The sequence below is a fragment of the Mycteria americana genome, chromosome 3, assembly GCF_035582795.1.
Source record: "Mycteria americana isolate JAX WOST 10 ecotype Jacksonville Zoo and Gardens chromosome 3, USCA_MyAme_1.0, whole genome shotgun sequence".
Lineage (NCBI taxonomy): Eukaryota > Metazoa > Chordata > Aves > Ciconiiformes > Ciconiidae > Mycteria > Mycteria americana.
Genome location: NC_134367.1, coordinates 33,640,843 through 33,653,379, shown reverse-complemented (window position 1 = coordinate 33,653,379; position 12,537 = coordinate 33,640,843). Strand labels below are relative to the sequence as shown.

Here is a 12,537-nt window from a genome sequence, read left to right as displayed (position 1 = left end):
ATGTGTGAGCCTTGCACTATTTCTAGACTATATTTTAGTGCACTTACAATACCACTATAACATATATCTCAATTTTTAAATTACATCCAAAAAAATACTTGTTCTGATTTCTTTCATTGCACAGTGAGAATTCTTTAACAGTTGTTGCTACAAGAAATAAAGTCATAAAAGCCTTTTCAGATTATGGACTTACTGGTGCTCCAGGCAGACTTGGTCCAGGAGGCCCCACATCACCTTTTGGACCTGGATGTCCAGGCGGTCCCATAATCCCACCAGGGTCCCCCTGCAAGATAAATTTGAATCACTAATTGAAATGTGAGAATTTTCCCTTATGAAAAAACTCTAAATATTATCAAGGTTATCCTTGAAAGTGCCAGTACTTTGAGAAGAAATAGAGAAGAAAAAAACCCTCATATTTTCCTTCAAAAAGTTACAGAAGAAGAGGAGGCACGGACCACACAATCACTAATAGTAACTAGCATTCTCTCAGTTTTCCATGCTTGCAATGCATCTGATGTACATTTCTTTGTCTTCATGCCCCTAATAGGCAGGTTGTCATTAAACCCTGCCAATTAATTCACAGTAACAGTATCAAACTGTCTCTCTCCAGCTATCTAGTGCTAAAACCCCCGTCTTCACATATTCCTGCTTACACCTCTATTTCTTACTTCAATGCATGCAGCGGCTCTTGCTCCACATCTCTACAGCTCCTGCTTACACAGGTGAATTTGCGCCTTTTATTTCACTGTCCCCTTGTGTATGATGCTCCTGCATCATTCTCTGTGATTCCTTCTGAATCCACTACTTCCCATTTTGCAAGATGAACACATTTTTGTCATTGTTCCACAGTTACTTTCTTCTCCTGCCTTTTCATCGGCTCACTTCTTCAAACTGTAAATGGGTGTTATTAGTTTCCCTTGTACCCCACAATGTATAAATACCATAACACATCACATAGCTCACAGAATGCCTCTATATCCTCTTTTCTCTCCTTCTCTACATTCAACATATACACGCATACCATTTTTACCTCTTGCTGATGTAGCTGAATTCTAACTAAGGGGTTTCTACACAGCAAAATACAATGCCATAAAGAGACCCCAGCCTTGGCTCTCATCTGAGAGAGAATAGCTCCCCCAGTGCTCTGCCAAGGTGAGTATGTCTGACTGTGAAATGGGATTTTACACATTAGTCTGGTTAGGACACTACACTGAAAAGGCTGTTCTGTGGTCAGGACCTGAACTGACATTTCTGAACCGCACAGATTTAATGTAAGAGCTCAATGCAACCTCCTTGAAATATTACTTAAATTATGAATCTAAAGAGCAACTGGGTTGCCAAATTGGCCTGCAGCTTCTCCAAGGAGCAGACGGGGTTGCTGCTTGTACATTTTAAAATCAATTCATAAAGCAGCCACATAGATGCACTACAGAAGGATGGAAGGTTACTTCAGAGATTACAGTCTAATATGCTCTAACATATCAAGCTTAATTAAAAACACTTAAAACATACCTTGTCTCCTTTCACTCCTGGGTTTCCTGGTACCCCGTGCTCTCCTGGTAAGCCCTGCAATTAATAAAAATATAACTGTACATTTTTATAGCTACTCCCTTAAAGATTATCTAAAATTACAGATGAAAATGAGTTTACACTGTACATTATTGAGTACAATGTACATTATTGAGTACAATTGAGTACAAATGAGTTATTTACTGTACATTAGTATTGACCCAAAATGTTAAAGAGTACAAGTTAATGAATGCTTCTTTAATCAAACATATGAATCATTTTTCTTTAGGTTGAAATGTAATAATCAAGATTATTTTATGGACCCTATCAGGGCAGAATGGCAAAGACTGACAGGTTTATTTCTTCAATTTCAAAATAATTCCAAGTCTTGAAAAATCAATCATTTTTTCAAGGAAGGTGGTAGCAGGTACAAAATTGAGTTTTAGAAAAGTGTCTCATCTTTTTTGCCTATGAAAAGTTGCATGATTTCCTACACTAGTTAATTATTCACATTTGTATCTTTAAAAGCCTCAATGAATTCCTACTCCTGCACATTACTTAATCCACCAAATTCCTTTAAAATGTTTTAGATATTTAATGGACAGTCAAATATTTTCAGCAAAATAAATATATTCCACCCTTCCTTTTGTCTAAATCTTCTCATCTTTCACATTTTGATTTTAATGTCAGTATTTTCCCTTGCCCTTTTCATGAAGGATTTTCTATAAATGCAGCGTAATGAAATAGATTAAAATCTAAATAGAAACTATTTAAATAATAGGGAAGGTTAAATTGTGTTCTCTTACTATGCTATAACAAACACAGAAAACTTTTTCCATAACCCTTCAATGCTATTCAACCAACTATTGTATCAAGCATTTTATTAAGAATAGCAGTAATTTTCACAGTAAATGATAAAATTGCCCAAACTGAACAGTAAAAATCTAAGTACGATACTTAATCTGGAATGGAAAATGAACTTCTAAGAAAAAGACAAAGAAAGACATATTGTTTTTATTTTTCTTTGCAGTGTAAAACATACTTTTGTGAACACTGACATATGAAGGATGACATTTTCATGCCAGTAGTGAGGGTTCACTTTCTCTGCTGTATTCTGTCCTTAATACAGACAGACAGCTACTTGTTTCACCCAGCCATCCAAATTAAAAGCATAAGAAAAAAAACCCCCAACCTTAATGAAGAATATTCTGCTTATACCAACACAAAATCATTACAAGAATATATGGAAGTTTAAATTTACTGATTATGGATTAGACATCATGTCCTACCCTATCCCCTTTTGATAGTGACATAAAATATATACAGTCTATCTTCTTTCCTAAGGATTTCTCAGATTATTTTTTTTTGGTTGGACCAAGCTTAAGGGATATCTTAGGAAAGGAAAGAAGCAAGCCTTATCTGCTGGATGACTCTTCAATGAGGTTAGTGAAAGTAAAACAATTTTCAACCTTTCATAATTTTCATGATGCTGCATAAGACAAATTATTATATTTGTTAATCCACAATGTTTCATCTTTAGAAGATAAAACAAAACAATGAGCATGGAACTATATACATATTTCTACAATATGTTTAAATATATGTTTTTATACACTAGAATTGCGTGCACAAATACGAGTCTTCAAGATCATCTATATCTAGGATCTACATATATTATATATAGCATTTATCTGTTCATAATGTCACTCGATCAGAGATCCAGCAGAACAGCAGTTTCAAAAGCAGCAATTATGAACCCAAGCGGCAACACAAGCAAAACAGAAATGCAGTATTTTGTTATCTTTCACAGTAAGATTTGGGATCTATATATAAATTGCTGCACAGCAGAAAAGGCTTACAAACTATTGTTATAGAAGACAGGTAAATTAGACACAATTTAAAAAATGTGTGCCTCAACTGAGTAGTAAAATAAGGTATAAAAAAAACGGTCAATAAGTAAGACAGTACAACATGACTACATGCATATTTGAATATTAGGGTTTTTTTCCCTGCCAGGAGCTGAAGATGCTGTATTCCAGCTGTCACTTTGCTTATATCTCTAAGACTTTTAACAGGTCAACAATAACAACTCTGCCAGCTGCGTACCATTCAGAACTGTATTTTAACATTAATAAAGTATACGACTTAAAAGTCTGTTCAAATTAAGACTTCTTTTCCACAAAGTAGTCTCAGAGCACGTGTGGAAAGGCCTAAGACAAAATGCAGCAACACCAGCTCCTAGATGTTTCTGTTTGTAGAAACAAGACAAAAACCAAAACTAACCCACAGAGCAAAGGTCAAAATCCCAGTTCTTTTCAGGTGAATGGCTTAACTGCTAGGCTAAAGCCAAGCTCTCCATTGCCTGCTTTTCTTGGTCTGCTTCTTGGATCTAACCACTCAAACCTCCAAAATGGTACTTAAAAACCATTTTATGGTTTACGGAGGAATGGAGGGAGGAGAACCAGGGACAGGGGGTAGGTGCTACTTGTTACATTATGCGACAACACCACTGTTGTGGACTGAAACCTAACTTCAGTTTACATGGGGGATTAGACAGAACATAGCTGCCTGCACATCTAAAAAGGGATTGCCCCGTAATTTGGAAGGGAGACAGGCAGCCATGTCCTCAGAATAGGCCTTCTGCTAGATTAGGGTGTCCAGTCAAATGCTCAGGGAACTTTCAAGCTTAGTATAATGGTGCCTAATAGTTTAAGATGTTTCCTGGAGTATTCAGACTGGATTGAAGTTTCACCTGTGCTCTTCCTGCCCGAAGGCAGAAGGGTTACAGGCATGCTGGATCTCAGGGGAGGCCCCTACCAGTTTGAGTGATCCTAACCAGCCAGACCCATCAGTTTGTTGCCCAGCAGCATAACGGTTACAGGCACACTAAAACCCTCATGAAGGAGGCCCCCATTACCTTGACAAACCCCAACCAGTTGGCAGACCTGAATGTGGGGCACCCAAAAGCATAATAACTGTAGGTACATTAAAACTCTGCTGAGACCCCGCACTGCCTTGACAATCCCAACCCACCAGCTTTGCATCCACAGGCATAAAGGTTACGGGCACACTGCATCTCTGGTGAGGCGTCCCGTCCCCTCCACTCCTCCCGGAGGGCCTCCCTCAACAGGCCATGATCTCGAGGTTCAATAAACCATCTGTATCCTGCTTCTGACACCATCTGACAGCCTGTAGTGGATCTGGATATTGGGGTTTATTCAAGAACCACTGAGATGAGAGCTTTTACCCCCCTTGATTATCTCACACTCTCACTCGTTCCCCTGTCAGCATTACGTTCATTGGGTCCTGACTTCCCTTTCCAGCAGGGAGATGGTTGCTTGTCTGGGATGGCTGGGCTTCAAGTTGTCTTGGTTTGTGTTGTGCAGCTGCTCACAGTTACTAGCCTCAGGTGTTAGTGGCTAAGGTCCCTGGCAATTGTTTCCATGCATCTCCCTGATCTCCACGACCTTCCCCCACTTCCAGGATCTTTCCTCCAGCCAAGAGCTTTCCCTTCTTTCTTGAGAGAGCACCTCTTTCCTTTCAGGAACTCTTCTATTTTGGCACCACTTCTTCCGGGTACCCTCACCCCTCAGTTCTTGCCATCTAAACAGTCTATGTGCAGAAGCACAACAGGTGATCAGCCTCCACACTGGTGAGTCTGGCTCACGTCTCTTTATTAACTGGAGACCCCAGGATGTGCCACTTTTGTTTAGTCCAGGTGCTACCAAAATTTAAAAGCAGCCCCTACTATTGCATCTAACAAGTAGTATTCAACAGTGCAGGTTTTGACATTCTTGCACAGACACACAAACACATATTATCTGCCACTTGTCAGCGTTCACAAATTAAGCTATTTTTCACCTACAGCAACCTTATAATGGCTTTAGGTACTTTATGACTGTCAGTAAGCGTTTGCACAATTAAATTGGAGTATCAACCAACAATTATAAGAATAATCTCTCATTCCACTTCCTGCAGAAGTTATCTGAGTAATTTAATCTATTGAACAGTACTTAAAAAAGGAGTTTTCTATTAAATTCTTTCCAACCAATACTTCTACTCTGGCTAAATATTTTAATATTGTCCCTAGTTCTAATGTAATTACGTTCTTGCTCTGAATTAGTTTTACTCATAAATCTGACCTAAATTCTAAGATAATAAACATAATTGTTTATTCTGTTCACCTTATTAATCTTTACCCCTTTTACAGGAAGTAAAACAATTCAGAATAATAGAAAACCAGAGATAGAAATAAGGAAGGCCATGTGTTTAAATCCTTCAGGTACTTTCCCTGTTTCTTCTCATTTTCCTCCACACACGCTGTCCTTTCCAGCTCACGACATAACATTATTAAAACTTTGCTAGAGATTTTTTAAATTTTCACCTACTCCTGTGAGATAAGAGTGATTTTTGTAGAACTAATTATCTGTGAATCAGACAAATTAGTATTATCATTCTTACTTGTTCAGATGGTAACACAAGGACTGAAAGGACATAAGCAAATGGCAGAATTCTATCCTCTGGCATCCCATGCTACTGTGCTTTGACACCTGATTGCTATTGTACCATCCACAAAAGGAGAACCTGTGATAACTTCTGTGGTACTGCTTCACCGGCTAACTGTTCACACACCACACTTCTACAGCTTGGTGAAACTGCACAATACATACAACTTCTCCTGGCAGTCCCCTGGGTCCGACAGGTCCTGGAGGTCCTTGCAATCCCTGTGAAATGATACAATACACGCTTGAGGTAGAAGTCAATAGACTTGTTGTAATTTGGTGTAAAGCGTTCTCATATATAAATAGATTAAAACATCTGGCATTAAGAATTATCTTCTACATGGAATAAGCAGTACAGAGTTTTCTCATTCTCGCTTCATCTAACATTTAGTCCAATAAATCTTTGGGACTGACTGTACAAAATCCAAAGCATGTATACAAAGCAAATGCAAGTAAATACAAAGGCACTACTTAAAGGGAAAGACAAAACAAAAGGAGTAAATCAAGATTTTCTCCCTCAAGGGACAGATCTAGAAGTGATTTTTAAACTACGTGGTAGGTGTTCCTTCTCTTTTTGGAACAGATCTCCTCAGAAGGACTCCAAAGCACTGAAAGAAAAGGCGATTGAGATGTAGAGATAAAAGGATGACTTGGTGCAAGCCCTAATGATCCTTTGGATCTCTATGAGCCTCTGCTGGAAGGTATACAGTGTGAAGGTGTCCTAGATTTCCACTGCAGTAACAACAATTATTTCAGTAGCTCCTACCAAGGAAGGACGTTAGCCTCCAAAGAGCAGTATAAGGAGAGGAGAATCATTTTTAAGACCACAGTTTTGTGGACCCTACAGCTGCATCTATTCCCCCTGGGATTTCTTTTGATGATCTAAGGAACTTGGGTACTATCACATCCAATGTGAATAGTGTTGGGTGCAGGTTACATTTTCACAGTTTCCAATTCTACCTTTATTTGATACAATTCAAGGCACCATGAGAGATTCTCAAGAACATCTGTGCTTCAGTTACTTCCTTCAAAGCAAGGCAATGACTACATTGACATGGGATTAAACATAGGAACCGCTAATGTACTGGCAGTGGTTACTCCTTGCCTCACTGATGAGAGAATACACCCAGCTACCAGTGGCTTTGTAACTGCAAAATGGATGCTCATATTCTTGAGTGACCAAATAACATTTGAGCTTTGTATAAATATTGCTTGCTGACTGATGCTGAGATCAGCAAGAATTTTATGAACTAAAATAGCCATGATCCATACACAAACTTTTGATATAAACTATTTGTATTCTCTGCCTTTTAATACTAGCTAAAGAGTTGACAGCATTCAAAGTCCTCTTATATAACAGCGTAGAATGTAATGCTGTTAATACCACAAAAACACCTTTCACCTACCTTTGATCCTGGATTTCCAGTAAGACCAGGTGGTCCAGGGTCTCCTGTTTCACCCTAATGGTATTGTTTGAAAAAATAAAAAAAATCCAAATTTACTGTTATGTCTCCCAGTATGAGCTATGTACACCAGCGATGTATATTGTGTGTACAAGTCAAAAAATACCTTATTTCCTTTTGATCCCCCCATTCCAGTTTCTCCCTGAAAATAGCAGGCACAACCATAAGAAGTTAAAACTTTAATTAAGATCAACTAAGAGTTTAATTTGCCACCTTAAAATATTATAATACAGTATGCAAACTTAACAAATATTGAGAAAGCATTAAAGAATTTCTGATGCCTTGTGCAAACTCTGAAAGGCATTCCTTTTTCAAACTAATTCTCTTTGCAGGTTTTTCTAGTGTTTTCAAGAAAAACTGTTTGAAAACACCACATTTCCTTAAGAGCTTCTCCAGTCTAAAGCCTATTCTTCACCACTAACTCTCTACTGGTGACACAGTATTCATCTCCAAAACCACACATTATTACAGTATGCCTTATTTTGGTTATTATAACATGTTAATCACAAGTATCTGAGCAACCTTCAGTTGTGTATTAAACAACATAACTAGCTTTTGTCAAATGTCATAAGAGAGGACAATAGTTAATTAAAAATAAGCAACACATGTAAACAGACTCTTACAGAATGAGTGTTCTGAAAATATCCCCAAAATAACAAAAAAAATATGTGTATATAAAATGGCTATAAGAAAACTGCCTGATGTTAAATGCCACACTGGAAACTGTTAAAACAATTAAAATAATACAGTTCAGCCCACATATAATTTTGTGAAATAACTGAAACAGGGAACAAAAAAAGCATGTACTTTAAACTCAGTTTATGGACTGTACCAGCTACAGAAATGCTGAAGAACAAGGCACCTCTGTTTTTTATTTATAACCTGTGTGAACCTGATGCATGTGTAAGGAGGAGACAATACATATGCTACCCTATGTAATCGCTGATTCTAATGAAAATGTACAAAGGAAAGAAGTACAGCATGAATACAGTATGAAAATCGTATCAAACGTAAATTATTCACATCATCAGTACAAAACATAGCTATACTTACTGGATCTCCCTTGTCCCCTTTTTCAGAAGGCTCTCCCTATGGAAACATAGGGAAGAGGTTAACACAGATTTATTTCAAATGGTTAATAGTACATATGTCTGGTTTTGGTGAAGAGTCCTTGAAAAGTGTTGGGTTTTTTTTAAACCAATATAAAATATAAGTATACGGACTACAAAACTTTACTTGAGGGATGATGTTGATTTAATGACAAGACCATGACATGCGTGATCCTTTCAAGCAGGGGCACAAGGGATGGTCAGGAACATGAACTACAAAGAATGATGATGCGTACAAATCTGAGAAATTCTCAAATACAAGTGCTTTATAACACACAAAATCATGAATCTGTCAATTTGACAGAGTAAAAAAAGTTTCTGCCTGCATGAAAACTGTTTATACACTAGGATATGACCAAAGAAACCAACTGGAAGCCTAACAGCTGAATAGCAAAATGCCTGTTCAGTCTATGAAGACCTGGGTACATCACATGTTCCTAGAAAAACACAATACACACCTATTCCCAGGAACACCCCTCCCCCCAAGTCTTTCTGGAAAATTTAAGCTTAAACTAAAAGATATTCAATTAGGAAGTTTATTTATAATTTTAATAATTTAAAGACTCCTGTTTTTTCATATAGACATTGCAGATCACATTTGTGACTTGAAAAAGTACAAATGGCGTCTAATTTGTGAGGCAATCACTGGTCATGAACTTATATAAACATAATTTTAAACTGGTATTCAGTAGAAGTCTGAAAGTGTTTAAAGTTAAGGACTTTGTGAGCTGTTGCAACAGGGAAATTTACTTGCATACATAAATACTCTCTCAAGGAGGGGCTTGAGAAAATTACTAAGGACATTCAGAGACTGACAGCTTTTCCTACACCCAAATATATTTTCTTGATCCTGAGTATATTTTCCAAGATTTGATTCATAATCAGTACATTCAGCCACCTTCTAATATCACACATAAGCACAGAAGTAAGGAATTAATTTACCTTTTCTCCTTTTGTGCCAGTCATTCCCAATTCTCCTTTTTGGCCCTTTTAACAAAATAATTTATATTTAAAATCTTTTTTATTCTAACAAATGCAAATAAACTCCTCCTCTCCTTCAACTGTACTTTGTTCTGTGTAGGGCACAAAATCTTAACTTTTATTGCAATGGAAATCTGAGATTTAAACATATGCAAATTAATTTAAATGACTGTTTCCTAGAGCAGATCTGCAGGCTTCTCAACAAAAACGGTGTCAATCCTGTGATGTATCCAGAGCACTTGTCTCTTTTCTTCCAAGTTTAAAAGGCTTCCACTTGTTAAAAATTCATTCCACTGTTTAAACAGGACAGATGCCTATAAACAATACACTGTCATATGGTGTGGATTCAGAATTTGACCTCCACGTAATTTTTAGAGGCTGTCTATAAGTATTTTTGGTATAGCAAGTCCCATTGTTACAGAGAACTCCTTTAAATATTCATGATTTACTATTTAAAATATTTTTAAAATTTCAATTTTTTTAGAGTCTTTTCCCCCTAACCGGCAGGCCAGCTCAATTGACTTCTCCTTGGACAGTGTTATAGAAACCACACATAATTCTTCCTGCATTTTCCCTTTCTGGTTATCATGTATCAGAGGAGAAAGGCTCACGTGCTGCACCTGCAGGATGGCATGATGAGCCAGATATTGAACTACACAGATCAAAGAGCCAGTCATATCTAAAATCTATTCCTTCAAAGACCATTGTGATAAATCAAATAAAAGATACTGTGCTAACTGTGGCAGAGACAGGTTAGATAGGCACTTTGAAATTTCTCCAAATTCATTCAAAATGCTTACATCGTCTCCCTTCTGGCCTTTAGGTCCAGGGGTCCCAAGTAATCCTAGTAGTCTTGTATCACTCTGGGAAGAAATATCACCACAAAGATCAGAGAACAGAACACATCACCATTTATTTACAGTAACAATTTATTTACCATAACAATGTAATTTACCGGTATGTAAATTCAGAAGTCCTAATTTACTACAAGAAAGGGATACTAAATGCCTATGCAGTACATCTAAGTAATGTATTGCAGCAACACATCCTTTGTCATGCATTCATACTCCAGTCAGACTAGCAGATGAACAAAAGCATAAAAGGGAAATGTCTATGTTGAATACTGCTATGCAAAGCTGTGATTTTTTTTTTCTTAACTCAATGCAAAGAACATATTTTTATGCTCATTATTACAGTACATTTCTCAAGTATGTTAGAAAAGAACAATAAAAATCACTTCTCTCCTATGACAAAAACAGAAGCTTTTTACTTTTGAGCAGCATGAAATGTAAAATAGAACTTATTTAAGTCTGTTACAGCAGTGAGACAGAATGAGAGGGAATGAGCATGACCAACAGGCTCCTCGAAGAAAACACACAGATTTAAGGACCAGGGGTTCAGGCTGTACGCTTGCTCAGGTATTACTGCACTGCATCTATTTGCTCTTCTGTACAAGGTAAAGATACAGTAAAATACAAAGCAAACGGTTTCCTCTTTGCAAAGCGAGGCTCAGACTACTTAAAGGGAACATGTTTTCTTTTAATGACAACGGAAAAAGCAACAAAACCAATGACCCAGAAAAATAAGCTCAAGTCTGGACCCAAGGAGTGCAAGTACTAGAACATCTGCCACTGGGCTGAATGGGAACCCTGAACAAGCCAGCTCCATGTTGGCTTGTTCCAGTTCCTGTATCTCTAAAACAGGAGAACCTCATGATGAATAGAAGTGCCATTTACACTCTGTTAATATTTTCAGAAGTTGATAACTGAATATAACCTGAATAAAATTCGTAATTATTTTATAAATGTTAATGTCCTGAAGGATATTCTTCAGTATTTAGTGTTCGTAACACCACTACTACCCTAATTATTAAAATCAGCTCCCGAGCAAGAGGCAGACACCCAAAGAATGGAACCTGAGTATTGCTGAGGAGTAGTTGACCACCGCTTGACTGAGAAGAATCTAGGTATCTGTTATTATGAGTATACTATAAGTTACGATTTATTCTGAGTTGTGCATTTCTTTTGCATACATGGAGGAGAAAAAAAGGTATTAGATCAAATAACTACTTTTATGTTCTTTGCATATTTATAGGTCATTTGCTCTTTACCACAAAATGTAAGTAAAATATGCCAAAGAAAAAAATCTTAGAAAAGTAATAATGAATTATTCAAGAATAACCTGTAATTATTAGGAATTATAATGATTTTGAAACATTTCCTGAGCAGATTGTGACGTAGTTTCAATTGCTTTGTCTTGTGGTTTCATTTTTATTTTTCCATGTTGGAGAACATTTTAGATTAAACTGATCTGTATGCCCTTTCCAAAGATGTTTAGAAGCAGGTTTGACTGAAGTGACCTTATATGTATGTACAGAAAACTGGGAAGTAAAAAAGATGACAAGCAGAGACCTTGAAAGCCCAGGCAAATGGTGATAAAAGAGGCCTGAGAGTGTATAAACACAAATCATGAGGCATCATTTACCAGTCACTGAAGGAATGTAACTTACAGAGCAGGGCAGAACCAGTTTCTTGGCATAAGGAAGAGAACAAAATGAATGTATTGAACACATGCAAAGCATCTCATTTACACTGAAAGTGCAAAAGACATAACAAGAAGGAATATAAAAATAGTCACATGCCTTGCAAGAACAGGCACAAAGGAAGAACGATGAGAATGAAGAAATGCTCCAGCACTGTCTCCCACCCCATTAAGGATCGATGCTACTACTTATCCTCAGCAGGTTCCCCTCACCTTCGTTAAAGAAAGAGTGCTGTTCTTGGTTTGCCATTCAGCACAATTTGCTGCTGCTATGAGCAATTGTATTTATAGTGCTCTCTTTCACTGGATACATGGATCAAGTAAATTATGCTTTTAAAGACTTGCACTCCAGCCTCCTTACACAATAAAGTGATTGATACTGAGCCAGAAAAAGCTTGGTTGCAACCAATTATATAAATACATTCTGCAATT

At 37.2% G+C, this 12,537-nt stretch overlaps 1 protein-coding gene across 10 annotated transcripts in view; it reads right to left on the bottom strand.

The window, feature by feature from the left end:
* The window catches only part of COL19A1 (collagen type XIX alpha 1 chain), a 212,202-nt gene that overhangs the window by 47,287 nt on the left and 152,378 nt on the right, over positions 1-12,537 (bottom strand). For all 10 annotated transcript variants that reach the window (XM_075498152.1, XM_075498157.1, XM_075498155.1 and 7 more), the window contains 8 exons: positions 10,365-10,427; positions 9,526-9,570; positions 8,528-8,563; positions 7,581-7,616; positions 7,418-7,471; positions 6,180-6,233; positions 1,513-1,566; positions 194-283 (listed from right to left, as the gene is read on the bottom strand). In XM_075498152.1, coding sequence (XP_075354267.1) covers positions 194-283; positions 1,513-1,566; positions 6,180-6,233; positions 7,418-7,471; positions 7,581-7,616; positions 8,528-8,563; positions 9,526-9,570; positions 10,365-10,427 — 432 coding nt within the window. The remainder of the gene's footprint in view (positions 1-193; positions 284-1,512; positions 1,567-6,179; positions 6,234-7,417; positions 7,472-7,580; positions 7,617-8,527; positions 8,564-9,525; positions 9,571-10,364; positions 10,428-12,537) is intronic.